At 39.3% G+C, this 18,536-nt stretch overlaps 1 protein-coding gene across 1 annotated transcript in view; it reads right to left on the bottom strand.

The window, feature by feature from the left end:
* Positions 1-16,931, bottom strand: part of LOC127801347 (RGS1-HXK1-interacting protein 1) — a 71,006-nt gene extending 54,075 nt beyond the window's left edge. Inside the window, exon 1 of the mRNA XM_052336364.1 lies at positions 16,599-16,931. Coding sequence (XP_052192324.1) covers positions 16,599-16,796 — 198 coding nt within the window. The 5' untranslated portion in view covers positions 16,797-16,931. The remainder of the gene's footprint in view (positions 1-16,598) is intronic.
* Positions 16,932-18,536: the final 1,605 nt, after the last annotated feature.

Consider the following 18,536-nt stretch of genomic DNA (forward strand, 5'->3'; position numbering starts at 1 on the left):
GTTCAGCAACCCCATTTTGTTGAGGGGTATCGACACATGAGATTTGATGTATAATGCCTTGTTGGGAGAGATAATGACCAAGAATAGAGTTGAAATATTCTTTGTCATTATCAATCCTCAGGATCTGAATTTGTCGTTGCACCATTGAATGAAACATTTGGAAGATAGAACCAGCTTCAAATTTATCTTTCATGAGAAATACACAAGTAAGACGAGTATGATCATCAACAAAGGAGATGAACCACCGAGCCCCAGTAATGTTTTTAACCCTAGAAGGCCCCCACACATCAGTATGAATCAAGGAAAAAGGGTAAGATAGAGTATAGGATTGTCTAGGATAAGTATTTCGAATATGTTTAGAGAATTGACAAACTTCACATTGCAACATATGTGGATCTTGATTCTCAAATAATGAGGGAAATAACATTCGAAGATAAACAAAATTTGGGTGTCCAATTCGATAGTGCCATAACATAATTGCATTATTATTGCTAGAATAAAAATTAAAGAGACAACCAGAGGGTCTAGAGGAGGAACGCTTGCTGATCGGAGCAAGTTTATTGCTAGAAGTAGTCCCTTAAATGATATATAGTCCTAAACATGCCTTAGTACTGCCAATTGACTTCCCTGAAATCTAATCCTAAAATTCACACTGAGTTTGTGAGAATTTAACCACACAATTATGATCAGCTGACAGTTTACTAATTGATAATAGGTTTCAATCTAAATTTGGCACCAAAAGTACTGAATGTAAGGTTAGATTTGTAGATACAGCCACTGAACCTACTCCAGCAACCTGTGATAGTGATCCATCAACAATTTTTACCACCCAATCTTGTTGGCATGGTTGAAATCCATAAGGTTGGTATTTCCAATCATATGATCCGAAGCCCCTAAATCAATAACCCAAACAGTAGAAAAATCACCCTCAGCAGCCAAGGCATGGAGGGAGTTACCTTTATGAGCTATAGAACTGGATGCCAAAGTAAGAGACTGAGTAATCTGAGATATGCCAAACATATCTTGAAGCCACTCCATTTGTTCTTTGCTGAAAACATTGATTGATGAACTAATGTGGTTTCTTCGGTAGAGGCTAAGGTTCCTTTACTCCTTTCATAGGCCGACTTCCAATCAGGTGGCTTCCCATGAATTTCCCAACAAGTATCTATGGTGTGTCCTGTCTTGTGACAATGATCACACCAAGGACGCCCCTTTTTTTGTTTAAATAAAGTTTGATGGCTCCCTCGGGTGATTAAGGCTAATTGCTCCAAGGCTAGGTTCGAAGTTTTCAGCATGACCTTCATCCAGCTTTCCTCCCTTCGTACTTCTGCAAACGCCTCTCTAAGACTAGGCAAGGGCTTTGTACCAAGAATTCTTCCTTTTACTCCATCTAGGTATTATTCAAACCTATAAGAAACTTGTATAGTCTCATCTTTTCCACAATCTGCTTGTATCCTGCTGAATCATCTGTACACTTCCATTGGACAGTATCACACTTATCCAATTGAAGCCAAAACTTGTTTAGGGAGTTAAAGTACTGTGTAACATGAGAATCTCCTTATTTTAGATCATTAAACATGCTCTCTATCTCAAATAATTCAAAAATATTCTCAATATGAGAGTACGCTTCCTTAGCAGCCTCCCAAATTTCTTGTGCAAAGTCATAAAGAAGGAAATTCTCACCTATTTCGATTGTCATAGAGTTGATGAGCCAAGACATCACCATATTATTTTCAGACTTCCAAGCCTTGAACCCTGGTTCTGTTTCTCCGGATTTTGTTGTGCTTCTAGTCAAGTAGTCATCCTTTCCCATGTTGCATATGAACATTAATACTGATTGTGACCATTGAAGATAGTTATGACCATTAAGTTTGTGTCCTGTAATGGCGAACATGTTGTTGTTGTAAATAGTTACAGGATTGCTATTCGGTAGGTGTAACACCCGAGAATTTTCAAATGACTCAAGAGTAATTTTAACTTGGGCTATAGGTAAAATTTTCAAAAGATTTGGGACTTAAGTATAATTTCTTATAGTTACCAATACCGAATCGACTACAAGGAGTGCCCTGGAGCCTAGATACCTAAGAAAAATAATATGGTATTGATGAGCATTCCAAGACATGATTTATGACATCAAAAGAAATTGAATCAGAGACAGTTTTCAGTATAGTTGTTGTTGGATGAGATCAATTTATGTTAGAAGTATAAGTGGAGAAGGACTCTAGAAGCTGATAATATCTGCTGGAAACCAAGATTATCTTTAGATTATTTAAATTTATGTTTGTTAGTAGTAGATAATTGTTATAATCTTTTGTATTTTACATCTTCTTTATCTCTTAAGTTTTAGGAGATAGTCATCTCTATTTTTTAGGAGTACCAAATCCTTTCCTACTTTCTAGGAAAGTGATATAGCAGCAGTTTGTATATATATTTTCTGCTACTCTGAGATTTAATTCAAGCAAGCTATTGGATTATTTTTCAAAGTCTTGTTTCATGGTATCAGAGCACTGTTCGATCAAGGAAGAACGGCAGTGACTTCTCTCGATTTCATTCATGGCCGACGCCACTCTCAACCCAACCCTAACCGAAGCCTCAGCCACTTCATCTCCAAATGCTTCTCTTCCATCTCCGTCTCCCTCACACCTCACTGCAACACCTATTGATAACCATCCCCTATAAATTACTCAACACAAACTTAATGGGAGTAATTTTAGGGAATGGTCTCGATCGGTGATGTTAGTGATAAAAGGCAAAGGAAAATCCGGATATTTAACCGGATCCATCCCTGCTCCGCCTGCTACAGCAGCCAACTATGGCCTTTGGGAGGCTGAAAATTCTACCATCATGGCTTGGTTAATCAACTCCATGGAGCCAAAAATAGGGAGAACATACCTGTTTTACAAAACGGCCAAGGAAGTTTGGGAATCAGCCCAAGAGATGTATTCAGATTTGGAAGATTTCTCTCAATGTTTTGAAGTTCGATCAGCCATCAGGAACACTAAACAAGGTATGAACAATGTGACCGAGTACTTTAATGTTTTGGTTGGATTATGGCATGAGATGGATATGTTCTATGCAATAACTTGGGAGTCTCCAACTGATAGCACACAATATAATAAGATGGTAGAAAGAGAGCGAATTTTTGACTTCCTATATGGTCTTAACCCTGATTTGGATGAAGTTCGGGGTAGGATTTTGGGTACAAAGCCTCTTCTATCACTCAAGGAAGTTTTTTCAGAAGTAAGAAGGGAAGAAAGCAGGAGAAAAGTAATGCTTCAAAACCCATCAGATTCAGTCTTACCTCACCAGCATTCAGCTCTTGCCTCTATTAAACAGGGGGATGTTTTTGCAAAGAGCCAAGCAAGGGACAAGTTATGGTGTGACCATTGCAAGCGGCCCAACCATACTAAGGAAAATTGCTGGAAAATCCATAGAAAACCAGCAAATTGGAAGCAACGGCCGAGGAAAGATAATCCCAAAGCAACAGCCTATAATGTCGAGGCTCCAACAGAAAATAAGTCCAATCTGAATCTATCAGAAGAGCAAGTTCAAGCCTTGTATAGGCTTCTAAACCAAGGTACAGATCAGTCCATCCAAACAAATCCTCAGCCCTCTACTTCTCTAGCACTGCAAGGTAATTTCCAGCCCTACTCCTTGGTTTCTAAATGTCTTTCTAAGAATATATGGGTGATTGACACGGGAGCATCAGACCATATGACAAATTCAGCATGGTCTTTGACTGATTATACCTTATGTGACTCATCTCTCAATATATCTATGGCTGATGGAACCACTTCACCAGTTTTGGGTATGGGGACTGCATATATTTCTAATCTAAAGCTGAATTTTGCATTACATGTTCCTGGACTGCAACATAATTTATTATCAGTGAGCCGGATCACTAAAGATATGAATTGCACTGTAATGTTCTACCCTTCTTATTGTGTTTTTCAGGATCGAGTCTCGGGGAAGATGATTGGCAATGCTAAAGTAATGGATGGCCTTTATTGTCTTGCAGTAGATCCTTGTTTCCCTTCTAGTTTTTCCTCTAATAAAGCTGTTCTAAGTGTAAAAACCAATGCCAATGTCCTGTTATGGCATAAACACTTAGGACATCCTAGCTTTCCTTACCTTAAATCTTTATATCCTGATATGTTTGATAATAAAGAGCAATTTCTTTCATGTGAACAGTGTACTCTTGCTAAGCAACATAGATCTCATCATCCTACTCAAATGTATAAGCCTTCTACTCCATTCCAATTAATTCATAGTGATATTTGGGGACCCTCTAAATGCCCTAATATCACTGGTTCTAGATGGTTTATTACATTTATCGATGATCATTCTAGGGCTTGTTGGGTGTACTTGATGAAGGAAAAATCTGAAGCTGGTAATATATTCAAACGATTCCACAAATTAATTTTGAATATGTTCCAAACTTCCATCAAAATAATTCGCACTGATAATGGCCGAGAATATTTTTCAAATGATCTCTCATTACTTGGGCGAGCATGGTATTTTTCACCAAAGTTCTTGTCCATATACACCCCAACAAAATGGAGTGGCTGAACGAAAAAATCGACACCTCCTAGAAGTGGCTAGAGCTATGATGATCACTATGAATGTGCCTCATTCTTATTGGGGAGAAGCAGTTCTCACTGCTGCCTACCTAATTAACCGTCTTCCATCCAAAACCTTGCAATTCCAAACTCCTCTCAGCATTCTATGTACTATGTATCCAACCATCTCTACCATCTTGTCTATTGCTCCTAAGGTTTTTGGTTGCATTGTCTATGTTTACAACAATGCCCCTTCTCGAACCAAGTTGGATCCTAAAGCCACCAAGTGCATTTTTGTTGGATATTCCCCCTCTCAAAAGGGTTACAAATGCTATTGTCCTGCCAGTCACAAATTTCTGGTTTCCACCGATGTGACATTCTATGAAGATCTTCCCTATTATTCCCTCACAGGCCACCAAAACAGTTCCAACAAGTCCATTTCTCCCTTATTTTCCTTTGATCCAAATCTACCAGTATGTTCTCAAGGGGGAGAATTCTTAGTCCCTCATGACAACATACTGTTTGGTGCTGGAAATTCTGAAAATTCTGAAGGTGCTGGAAATTCTAAAAATTCTGAACCTAGCACCAAAGATCCTGCAAATTCTGAGTCCTGTCATCATTTTGAGCAAGAAAAACCTAGTCCTACAGCAGCCAAAAATCCTCCTCTATTTGTCTAATAAAGAAAATCTAAAGGTCATACAGAACTAAAGCAAAACCATCCATATTCAGAGACCGATCCTTCAGCAAAAAAGGGTAGCAATGAGGGGACAGCTGCACTAGAAAATGACAGCAGAATTAAAGAAGAAGATGGCTTAGATTGGGCTGTTCCAATAGCATTGAGAAAAGGGGTAAGATCATGTGTTAAGTACCCAATATCTAATCATCTAACCTATGTGAAATTGGCTCCACAGTTCAGAGGGTATTTGGCTCAGATTGACAGCATTAATATTCCCAAAAATATTTAGGCTGCTATGGAAGATCCTAAGTGGAGAATAGCTATAATGGAAGAAATGAATGCATTAGTGGGAAATAAGACATGGGAGATAGTTCCATTGCCTCCTAACAAGAAAGTGGTTGGATGTAGGTGGGTATTTACAGTCAAATACAGGGCTGATGGGAGCATTGAGCGATACAAAGCTAGGTTGGTTGCATAAGGTTTTACCCAAACCTTTGGAATCGACTATGAGGAGACATTTGCCCCGGTTGCCAAACTAAATTCCATTCGAGTACTATTATCTATTGCTGTGAATTTTGATTGGCCTCTCTTTCAATTCGACATTAAGAATGCTTTTCTTAATGGTGATTTGGAGGAAGAGATTTATATGAAAGTTCCCCCCGGTTTTGAGCAAAAGGTTGGAAGTGGTAGTGTGTGCAAGCTGAAAAAGTCACTCTATGGTCTAAAACAGTGACCAAGGGCTTGGTTTCACAAATTCAGCATGACCCTCAAGCAGCTAGGGTATAAACAAGGCCAATCTGAGCATACTTTGTTCATTAAACTCAACAAAAATGGAAAAAGGGCTGTATTGATTGTTTATGTTGATGATATTATTGTAACAGGTGATGATTTGCAAGAAATTGATAATCTAAAGCAGCAATTGAAGGCTAAGTTTGAAGTTAAAGACCTAGGAACTATGAGATATTTCCTAGGCATGGAAGTAGCTCGAAGCAAAGAGGGTTTGTTCATCTCACAACGGAAGTATACCTTGGATTTGCTTAAAGATACCGGAATGACAGCTTGCAAACCAGCTGGAACACCCTTGGAAAAGGGCTGGAAACTCGAAGAAAAAGGTGATGATGCTCCCGTGAACAAAGAAAAGTATCAAAGGTTGGTAGGGAGGTTGATTTACTTGTCATTAACTAGGCCAGATATAGCCTATTCAGTGAGTGTAATCAGCCAATATATGCATTCACCCACAGAAAGACACATGAGAGCAGTTCAACATGTTCTAAGATACCTAAAGGGAACTCCTGCAAAAGGAATAATGTTCAAGAAAACTGAAAATAGGAGCATTGAAGGCTATGTAGATGCAGACTGGGCTGGTTCTAGAGAAGATAGTCGTTCAACTTCAGGGTATTGCACTAAGGTATTTGGGAATATTGTTACTTGGAGAAGCAAGAAGCAGTCAATTGTGGCTCGCAGCAGTGCTGAAGCCGAGTTTCGAGCAATTGCTCATGGGATATGTGAAGTAATCCGGCTAGAAAGGCTCATGGAGGACTTGAAGATTCCCTTATCTCAACCAACAAAAATATTTAGTGATAGCAAATCAGCTATCAGCATTGTTAAAAATCCAGTGCAACATGACCGGATGAAACATGTGAGGATTGATAGACATTTAATAAAAAGAGAAATTGAGGAAGGAGGAATAATCTTAACCTATATACCATCTAATGATCAAGTGGCTGATGTTTTAACAAAGACGGTTGCAAGACCAGTTTTTGAGGCTCTAATTAGCAAGCTGGGAATGACTTCCATCTATTCTCCAGCTTGAGGGGGAGTGTTGGATGAGATCAATTTATGTTAGAAGTATAAGTGGAGAAGGACTCTAGAAGCTGATAATATCTGCTGGAAACCAAGATTATCTTTAGATTATTTAAATTTATGTTTGTTAGTAGTAGATAATTGTTATAATCTTTTGTATTTTACATCTTCTTTATCTCCTAAGTTTTAGGAGATAGTCATCTCTATTTTTTAGGAGTACCAAATCCTTTCCTACTTTCTAGGAAAGTGATATAGCAGCAGTTTGTATATATATTTTCTGCTACTCTGAGATTTAATTCAAGCAAGCTATTGGATTATTTTTCAAAGTCTTGTTTCAGTTGTGATTCAGACAGAAAAATTGAATTATCATAGGGGACCTTTGGGAAACAACGAAACCCTGAGAGGGCTTTGGTTTTACGTAAGGATCAACCCTGTAGTGGTTTCAGAATTAAACAAAGGTCCTATGAGGGCGCAGGGACGAAATCGTCCTTATCGAGTAAGCGTTGAGTTATTATTTTTGCATTTTAAGTGTCATAATGCAAATTAATTTGATGTTTGAGGATGTAATTGCAATTAGAGAATTATCCAAATAAATAAGGATGAAATTTGGGTTTAAATGTGTAATTCCCCTATATCACAGTGTATTATATAATGTGATATATATATATATATATCTGTGCGCGTGGAGGCCAGTTTCTCTGTGAAGACTTAATGTCTAAGTCTTGTGCAAGTGGGATGAAGGAGTGATGGCTGGGAAGCAAGAGCTTCATGGCTAAGTTTGCTCTAAAGTGATGGCCAAGGCAGATTAAGTCGGTGCATAGCCTATAAATAGGAAGCATTTGGAAGAAAAATGGAAATCTAGAAGAGAAAGGAAGATGGTAGCAAGCGAAGGCATTGATCGGCCATGGCAGCAGCGACTGGTTGCTACACCAACAGCAGAGGCTGCCATGCAGCAACTAGGGGCAGCCGGTGGTGGTCGCGGCGAACGCCGAAGGCAGCCAGAGTTGACTGCACAGCAAGCAGGTAACCATAGCCGCAAGCTTGCAGCGACTGGGCAGCAACAGCGGCGGCCACAATGATCGCCGCAAGGGTGTGTGACGGCGACCGACGAGGTTGGGGAAGGCTGGCGAGGGCGACAGTGGTTGGCGACTGGTGCTAGCAAGGGGGTGGCCACGAGGCTGTTCGCGCACATGAGAAGCAGGGGAGAAGGAGAAGAAGAAGAAGAAAGAAAGAAAGAAAGAAAAAGAAAAAGTAAAATAGGGAAAAAAAGGAAAAATATGAAAAAATAGGGAAAAGATTCCAAAAAATTCTAGAAAAATTTTAAGAATTAATTTGGAGCTAAAGGAGCATGCCGAAGCCAGGAAATTATCTAGGCTCGCGTTTCGAGATCAAAGCACGCATATTAAAGAAGCCTGAGAGGCTAAGTTAGGGTGAGTGGTTCTATCCAAATATTAGTTTTGTGAGTGGTTCTATCCGAATACTAGTTTTGTGAATGGTTTTTCTGAAAACTCATACGTGTTATGTTTTGCCTATGTTGAGCATGATATTCATGAAAGTTGTCAAATTATTTGTAATTTATGCACATATTGTCATATCTGTGCATGTATTGTTGCACCGATAGTCGTGATTTTTTACATGGCATGTGTAACATCTCGGTAATTTGAGAATAATTAATAATTATTAATTTAATCGAGAATATGAAATATTTAGCAATTTAAATAAGGAATGGTTAATTAATTATTAATTATTGTAATTAAGGTAATTATTAATTATCGTATTTATTGTAATTATCGAATACTTTTGATTTTTAGGGAAATATTAATTTATTTATGTTAAAGAGATGGGTAATTAATTGTTGAAAATTTGGGGTATAAGAGTATTAATAAGTGAGGGGTGTTTGTGGCAATTTTTGAAAGTAATGGGGTTAAGTGTAAATTCTGGAAGTGGCAAAGAGTTACTTTAAATATAATGGTGTGCGTATATACGCTGAGAGAGTAGGTAGCACGGACGGTCACACGTGCGAGGGTTATGCAACAGGTCGCAGGATCGAGCTTCAGGTGATGCGCGCGCTGGGAGAGAAATTCATTTGATTTTCCAAAGCCAAGGATGCCAAAACAACGTCGTTTTGGCTTGAAGGCGGTGGCTTGCACTGGACTGCCACGCGGCAGTCTCTAGTGCTCTCTTTTTGTGGCTTTTAAGCCACGATTTTGGCAGCAAAATCAAAAGATTTAGGCAACAAATGGAAGAGGAAAAATTGGAGAAGAAGCAGCAGCGCACAGCCATGAAAATAGGGGGGAGAAATTCAAGGAAAAATGAGAAAAATGCCATTTAATTAAAGTTTAATTATACAGGTAAGTTGAGTAAATTGTGTAAATAAATTTGTACGGTTGAAATTTAAATTGGGGTGCAATTTTATTAACTTCTGGTTGAATTGAATTATTATGCAGCGTGTATTAATTTAGCGGCGTGTTAGCGTATAAACATCGGAAACAGTTAATTTAAGGCAAGCTCTTTACTCCCTGCGTGATTCTCATTCGATTTATGACTTCTATATCCTCCCTTAACCCGATTTGGTTATAGAAATTAATTGTGAACATTATAGTTAATTATTATGCGAATTTTATTAAATTAAATTAAGTAGGAGACTTCTGTGGTTTAATTCGGTAAATGCTTACGGGGTATTGTATCGCCCCTACTTCCTTGGGAATGATGCCGAACCTGGTTGGGGTTAGGCTCTTAGTGAGTCAGTGGTGGTTGTGGATACCCTCCGGAGTGAGTTGTTGTAACCGAGAGTCTTGGGATTTACTTGTGTGAGTTGTAGGGTGTAGGATATACTGCTACTGACCGTCGATCGTTAGGTCGTGGCAGTTGATGGCTGGATGTATGGGCGCTGGTTATCAGCTGTTATGATAGACTATAGACGGGTCAGGCAAGCTGGTACCGCCGGACACCCACCTTTAATGTGGTGCCTATCATGATGTGGTTATGGTTTCCTTTAGGCGTGAGTGGTAATAATAGGCGACGTGAGCTGTCAACCGGTGAGGTAACGTGTTGACTGTTTGGTGACACTAGAGCGAACCGTCATCGGGCCGAGGGCGGCTGTAGACCGGTTGTTCCTAGTCACAGATTGTCGACCGGTACCTGGTCACTGTCGACCGACTCTGCCATTATGTGGCATATTGCGTGATATTACAGTGCATAGGATTGGGCTTACATTCATTGGGGGTCATGCTTTGTATGTATGGGGAAGTATGCTCGTTGGCATAACCCGGTTGGCCTGTTGAGTGCCAATTTGGGTACGGTAGGCGAGCATGTGCATTTAGAGCATTTTGTTTGTGTAGGATCTTGTATGGGCGTAGCATGGCCTAATGCTTGGCTTATGGGGCTTTGTCATCACGTTAATGCTGCAAGAGCCATTGCATTTATTATCTGTTGCATTGCGTGGTTACCGTTTGATTTGGTATATGATTGTGGTTTGTGGTACGGAGTTGACCCTCAATAGTTATGAGTGTGAGTTGGGCTCCAGATAGCTATGACATGGGGAGTCCAGTATGTGATTGTGAAGTGAGCTTCGGGTTTGTGTGGATCGTGTTGTGGGAGACTCGGGCTCATAGGGTTTATGCCAGCCAGTTCATAGCTGTGGCAGGTTTGTATGCCAGGACTTGGGTGCCAGGATGTGCATTTCTTATGTGGGCCCCAAGGACTGTTACGTGCATTGTTATATTTATGTGGATTACTAGATTCTCTATTGCACGGTATGGCATGGCATGGCATGTTCATATGCTACATTACACTTTGTGCGGGTGTATTATGGGAGAGGGTTGTATTCCCAACTTGTTATTGTTATGTAGTGAGGTGTACTCGATTGTAGTTTATTTCTGGATTAGCTTTGTCTAGTAGGCATGTGTCGAGTATGGCTATTTCTGGTTTTGGTCTATTTTACCTGTTGATGGTGGGATGTGTTCTGGACCTCTGGTATGGGAGATCTGTGCCTAGCCTTACCTCCATTCTTTTATTATGCTTGCTGAGCCTTTGTGGCACATCTTGTTTTTACCATCATTCCAGGTGTAGGAGCTGACACAGTGGCTAGACCATTTGGCGTGTCAGTCGCAAATAACTGTGTGTACAGGGCAATCTTAACTAAAAAGATCCATGAGGGGGCGAGTTATGATCGAGGGCTCGGACATTGTGGCTTGTCTGGTTTATCTGGTTATCGTGTTATTATGTATGATTAAGCCCCTGAGTGGTTTATTTCATATTCATTTAGCTTTCGCTGTTGTGGTGTGTTGTATGATTATTAGTGAATTGTAATTTAAATTGTAGGAAAATTCTGGATTGTCACAGCATGATATTATTGACATATTGATACTTGTGCATGGGATGGGATGTCACCCTAATAGTGTAGTCGTAATTCCCAAGGGTATTATTAGAATAACGTAAGGGGTTTTTCGTTGCCATGTGTGCATGTCGGGACTACTGCCTAGGGCTCCGTACCGGGCTAGTTAGCCAGGGAAGTTATACTAGGGCATATGTTTGTTCATGTCTTTGCATCATACATTCATGTAACTGTTTTTAAACCCTCACTAAAAGGTTTATCTTCTAATTAGGCTATGTCCCTGGAATATTCAAAAGTTCCAGTTGGGACTTGCAGTGCCAAGGCAAGGAAGTAATTGAGATGTAACAGAATGAAATGATGTGTCCGATGGGATTGGCAAGTTATTCTGGAGTTTTGCTTCTTGAAGATTCGGATTTGTTTAGTCATGTTGGGAAACTTATGTCCCATTGAGGATCAGCCTTGTAAATGTAAGAATGCTATGTATTGCGAATGATGTTTGAGAAATTGATCATGTAATACTATTATGATTTGATGTTATTTGAGGTATCATTTGATTATGTTGAGGTAATTCGTTGTTATCTTTGAGAAATGAGTTTCCATGTATTTAGTTTAGAATATGGTGATGTTTAAACTATGGTACGATTTTCATGTTATGAATAAAGTGAATTCGGTTATGTACCATATCAGGTTTCGATTTTAGCTTCCGCATTTGTAATGATGTGTTGAGGGATTTTCTTTGGAATATGGCACTTGAGGTGTTAAGAAATGTATCGTATGAAGAGAATGTATATTTTTATGTTAAGCCCCAGCATAGTGACACGCTCAGGAAAAGCGGGGTGTTACAATAGGGGTATAATCTCGGAAGATTGGCAGGAGGTTTGGCTATTGCTTCTGCCAGCCATTGTGAGTACCAACGAGTCTGCAGTTTCAGGTAAAGGGTGGCTGGTTCACGGCTGTTAATCCTTTAAGGTTTGGTAATTAGGAGGAAAAATAATCCTACTCTGATACCATGTAGAAAATATTTGAGAGAAAGGAGGAACTTAACTTTATCTCTCGACAAAAAGGTGTATAAATACATGAATACAAGACACTTACTCTCTATAGAAGTCTACTCTATTTACAAGATACTTAAACTATTTAAAATACAAACTCTCTCTCTAATTTTTAGGAATACAATTTTAAAGTTAATCATATTCAAATTAACTTATCTTCTTCTCTTTTTATCTCTTTATCCTTCCTAGAATTTCGCCTTCTTTATATTTAGCAAATCAGCAACTTCTATATTTCCACAGCTTATGTCATGACTCATTCAGTATTAGTGTATATAGGTGTACAATCTATTGTTTGAGTGAGAAATTTATTTCCTCCAATTAGGGTTTCTCTTTCTCTGATTCAACATGGTATCAGAGCCAAACCCTAGTTGCAATCACGGCCTCCTTGCAGCTCCAGCCGCTATTCCGCCGCCATTGCTATCGCTACCGCCCACGGACACCACTACCGCCGACCACTCTATCCATCGACAACGCCTCCAAATCCGCAACTCCATCGCACCTCTACTACCTCAACTCCGCTGCTGACTCCAGCTCCATTATGGCCTCTAAATTCGCAGCTCCATCGCGACCTCCCCGCTGCCTCCAAATCTACAGCCTCCAGTCGTCACCGTCAACGTCATTATTGTCGGCCTTCACACCATCGCAGCTGCCGCTCAATCTCCCTTCTCCGATCGTCATCACCATCGTCGGTCAGTAGATCTCAACCTCCGATCTCTCAGATCTCGCGGCCATTTCTCAGATATGGGAGAGATCTCGCCTCCATAGCCACCGCCGTTGTTGGCCACGGCTTCCTCCGCGCACCACCCAAATACGACTAGATTCACCTAGATCCACCCAATTCTGGTTGTCTCTGTTGTGACCGCAACCTTCGGTCGCCGTCTTCATCATCATCGACAGTCATCTCCTCCATCTCAAACACATCACGCGACCGCTGGCCTTCCTCCTTACCGCCGCTAGCCATCGTCGACCTCAACCTCCGCGACCGTTCATCCACCAAATCTGAAACGTATCGCGAGACTGTCGGCCTTTCTCCTCCGACCATTTCAGATCTCATGAACTGCATCGTGACCGCTTCTGCAACCAATAACGTTGCCTTGCCTCTATCGATCGCCTCTTTGTCGACCGATCTCGCGTCACCGGCCGTCTGTCCCTCGTCGTCGTCATCATGACTCATCCAGCACTTCCAAGTTGCTGCCCAGATCTTAGCCTTTCTCATCTAGATCTAATTTTTATCAAGCTACACAGCCAAGACCCAAATCTCAGCCTAAATCTAGTCTAACCCACCTAGATCTGCGACTCGCCTTAGATCCGTCCATCGCTCTTCAAATCTGGCCATCATTCCGTCAAATCCGGCTGTTAATCCCTCAAATCCGATCAAATCTAGCTGTCAAACCTCATATTTGACCATCGGTCTTCAAATCTGGCCATCATTCTATTAGATCCGGCCGACAATCCCTTAGATCAGGTTAGATCTGGCTGTCAGACCTCAGATTCAGTCGTCAATCCCTAAGATCCAATCAGATCAAGCCTTCATTTCTTAGATCCAGCTGTCAATCCCTCAGATCTGGCCATCGTTCCTCATATCTAAGTTTTATAATCTCATATCCGATTTGCTATGTCAGATCTGGTTTCAGATCTCGTCAACTGCTCGTGACCTCTTGCCGTCGATTTGTCCCTCTAACACCGTTGTCGGACCTTTCTTTCCATCGCCAGGTTGCCTCTTCTTTGTCGGCGTCATCTCCTTGGTCGATCAATGGCCTCTCTTCAACGTCAGAGCATCGCCATTGTCCTCGCGGCTCTCAGATCTCGCGGCCTCTTCTCTGGATCTTGTGCATCACACAGATCTCGCGTTGTTGTTGTATCATTGATCTACCATCGTCGCCGCCTTCTTCCAGTGCACCCTAAGATCTCGCGCCTATTTCTCTTTCCAACGCGGCTCTCAGATCTCACAGCCTCTTCTTCGAATCTTGTGCATCGCATAGATCTCGCGTCGTTGCTGTATCATCGATCTGTCATCGTCGCCTCCTTGCTCGCGGTTTTCTACAACAACGCCCCATGCTTCCTTGGTAAACTACATTTGTAACAAGCTTGGCCTATATAATATATATGTTCTAGTTTGAGGGAGAGTGTGAGATTTATCTTTATGTCATGGCTTATGTCATTAGGATTAGCTTATGTCTTAACCCATTTAATATTAGTTTATATAGGTGTATAATCTATTGTTTGAGTGGGGAATTTATTTCCTCCAACTAGGGTTTCTCTCTCTCTAATTCAACAGAGGTCCTTGAAAAAAAAAATTAAGCTGCAAGGATCATGAATGCTAAAAGTAAATCACAAGGGGTCTACATGAAAATGGTCCAAGCCACAGGGTTAAGGTCAAATTTACCCTAATATTTATCTTTGGGGTGGTCTATTCACTAAAGGTGGGAAATTGATAAGTTTTGCACTTACCAAGTTAGCAAGTTGCAACAACCTTTCCAACACTTTAATCATTGCATCTTCAAAAAAAGCAACTTGAGGAAATGTTTGCTTCAAAATAATGGAGCAAAAGTAAGTGGGCAAAGAAACAATCAAGTAAATGACCTACAAGTATTGTATTAATACTAATGCCTACATTTTTGAAAAATATCATTAAACTCCTTAAAATCATTAATTGGTAGAAACCTATTACGGGTTATGTTTATGAAGCATTGGATAGAGCTAAAGAAGACACTACAAGGTCCTTTAATGCGAATGAGGAGAAGTATGGACATATTTTGTAAATCATTGATGATAGGTGGTCTTTCCAATATCATCATCCTTTACATGTAGTTGGACCCTTATTAAATCTAGAATTCTTTTATTCAAATCCAACATAGAGTAAGATGAAAAAGTCACAAAGGGCTTGTATGATTGTATCGAAAGACCAGTGCCAAGTGTAGAATTGCAAGATAAAATTACTGATGAATTGGCCTTGTATAAGAATGCAGAAGACCTTTTAGGAATGCAGAAGACCTTTTAGGAATGAAGATGTATAGAAGGCAAAGGAACAAAAAAGTACAAGTAATTTCTAAATTGGTTTTGTAACTATTTCTTTTTTTTTTTGCAAAATAATATATATCTAGCAAGTACTTACAGATTATTTAATAAACTGCTGAATAGTGGAGTTTATGTAGATCACCAACTCCAAACTTGCAAAAGCTTGCTATTAGAGTTCTGAGACTTACATGTAGTGCTTCTGGTTGTGAGAGAATTGAGGTGTTTTTGAGCATGTAAGAGATCATCATTACCTATCTGGTGCTTCAGAGTTACATAAAGAAATCTCATAAACTAAAGAAGCAAATGAAGAACTTTGCATTATAATCTCCCCCTACCCCCCTCTTCTCTCTCTAAACTATAGAGCCTTACATTTTACCATAAAGAGTATAACTTTTGATTTCTTGTCAATACAACCAAAGCTCCCCTCCCCTCATCAAGAATACTAATCTCTTCCAATAGTGCTGCAATTTGCAACTCCGAAGTAAATGACTATAGACGAGGAACAAAAATTTCAAGACTTAACCAAAAAAATAGTTTACAAAGGATTTTAAAGACTAAAAGCTTTGGAGGGGTGGTACGACAAGATAAAGCCACGAATATGTTTATATTATTTCAAGGTAAAATAGTAGTCCCTTCAGAAATTAGATTGTTGCCTTTTCAAAATTCTAGATGTTTAATTCGCTAAAGGGAATAAGAGAGAGAAATTTCAGTTTTCCTCCAAATTTCATTGAACTTTAAATACATTTTAAACAATAAAATTTTTTTTTTTTTTATAAGTCAAATACTATTTACCATTTTAGTTTCGAATATTGCACAATGCATATTATATTTAATGTTCCTAATTTGAATATATATCCAATATTCAACTTTCGGATGCATATTCCAGTGTTCAAAGATAGCAATTTGAAAGGGTTCCACTTATGCTCCTATAGTAGGAGCCAATAATCATATCCCAGTCCATGAAACATGGATGAAAAGAAAAATGGTGCGCTCAGATCATATAAATAGTAAAAGTAAGAAATCCGAAAAAAAAAAAAAAAACGACATCTATGATTAGTAAAGTTTCACTGCATGAACAGGATAAGGTTGTCAGGAAGTGAAATTTCAGCTGGACTGAAAAAGGGAATATCGAACAAGAAAAAGATTATATTTACCCGTAGGGTTCGAAGATGAGTAGAGGAGTTATGCTGGAGAGAACGGGCGGAACGAATGGCGGAGTCGGTGGACTGGACGACAGTTCGCGGCAGATCCTCCGATATGTAGGAATGCCATGATTTCTCTTCTTTCTGCTGCTGCTGCGTCGTCTTCGACATTTCTTCTACGGCATTCCCAGAACCAGAGGCCTGCTCCATTCCCCCCCGCCCCCCTTTCTCTCTCTCCCTCTCTCTCTGTACGATCGATCTCGTTCTCCTTCTCCTCTGCCGCCAGTACAGGAGCTTTTCCCCTTATTTTGGTTCAACGATCCAAAAACCGAAGATGAAGTGTGAATTCGCTCGTTGTTCTCTTTTATCTTTTAGTTTTTTTTTTCCTACAGTGAATCAATCAATTAAGTATATTATAATATTCATTTATGATCTTTGTCTAACCATGTAGGCGATTTTATACATTTTAAAAATAACTAACACCTCTTCTATAATTATAAAAATAAGTATGAGAGGATAAGAGATATGATGCGAAATTAATTAAATTTCTTCTATTATATATGACTATTTAAATAATTTCACATTCCATTTTAATAAAAAATATACAAGGACATTTGAGTAAATATATTTTTATGAAGTATAAATAACTATTTTATTATTATTTTCTTTGCCCTTCCTTTTTTTGGCGGAATGCAATAACCAATTTGGGTTTAAAATTTGGACAACTTGAAATGTGTTATTCAAACCACCTTATTTTGGATTTGCTTATCTCATAAACCATAATTAAACCATCACCACCATATACTTGAAACTATCTATGTTGTGCCAAATCCCCTAGGTGGAAATATTTTCCACCCGGAACATCCACTCGAGTGAACTTGCCAAGGTTCCAAGTCTTTCGGTACTTTCGGTAGAACATCTACCCAAATAGAGATATGCCTAGGGTGGAATCAGACCGTGCCTATGGTGGAATTAGATCTTACCTTAAGTGGAATCAGGCCATGCCCCAAGTAGAATTAGATTGTGCCCTGAGTGGAATTCACCAAGAGCAAAGATGAAAACAATTGCGTCATTCCTCCAAGAGAAAGTAAACGTATGCACATGACACTGCCCTTGGGGAAGCAAGCATGAGACTCGCCTTCACCTGGAGGATTCCCTAGGTTTGAAATCCTTCAAATAGGATTCCTTCTATGCCTATCTGATTTAATAGCTGTGTAATATCCCATATTACGTAGTGTTAAGTAAGTTCAAGGTACTGGAAATCAATTTGAGAATTTAGTTAAGTAATTGTCGAATCGATGGAAGGGAGTACCTCGAAATGTAAATATCTAATGAAAAATATATGCTATTGATGAGTGTCTTGAGACAGGATTTATGACAAAAAAACAATCGGAATAGAGATAGTTTTCAGTACAGCTAATTTCAACTTGGAAAACCGAATGATCATAAAGGATGTAATACCCGATATTTTTATATTCAAATACTTAATAGAACATTTCAAGGTATTGTAGAAGTCTTGAGACAAAAGTTCAGTTTCTAAGCCAGGGGCAAAATCATAAATATTAGAGTTCAGGTCAAAGTGTAATTTACCTAAAATCTTGGGGTATTAGCGTAATAAATCATTTCTCCAAGGACATAAGTGTAATTAAAAAAAGGCCTAAAGACCAAGTTCAAAGGGGTCTAAGTGCAATTACTCAAAAAGTTTGGGTCAATGTGTAATTCTTAAAACATTTTTCCTAGAGGCATTTGGGAGATTCAAGAAAAGCCTCGTAATGACCTTGGTGATAAAGATAAACCTTCATGATGACTTTAGAGATAAAGATGAAGTCTCATGATAACTTTAAGAATAAGATTTAATATAATTACTACAAGATCCTAGCACTATAAATAGTGTGCTCATGGCCAAAGTTTCTCATTCAAAGTTGTGATAAATTCGTGCTAGACAAAAGT

Source organism: Diospyros lotus, chromosome 1 (genome assembly GCF_014633365.1).
Source record: "Diospyros lotus cultivar Yz01 chromosome 1, ASM1463336v1, whole genome shotgun sequence".
In the NCBI taxonomy this organism is placed as follows: domain Eukaryota; kingdom Viridiplantae; phylum Streptophyta; class Magnoliopsida; order Ericales; family Ebenaceae; genus Diospyros; species Diospyros lotus.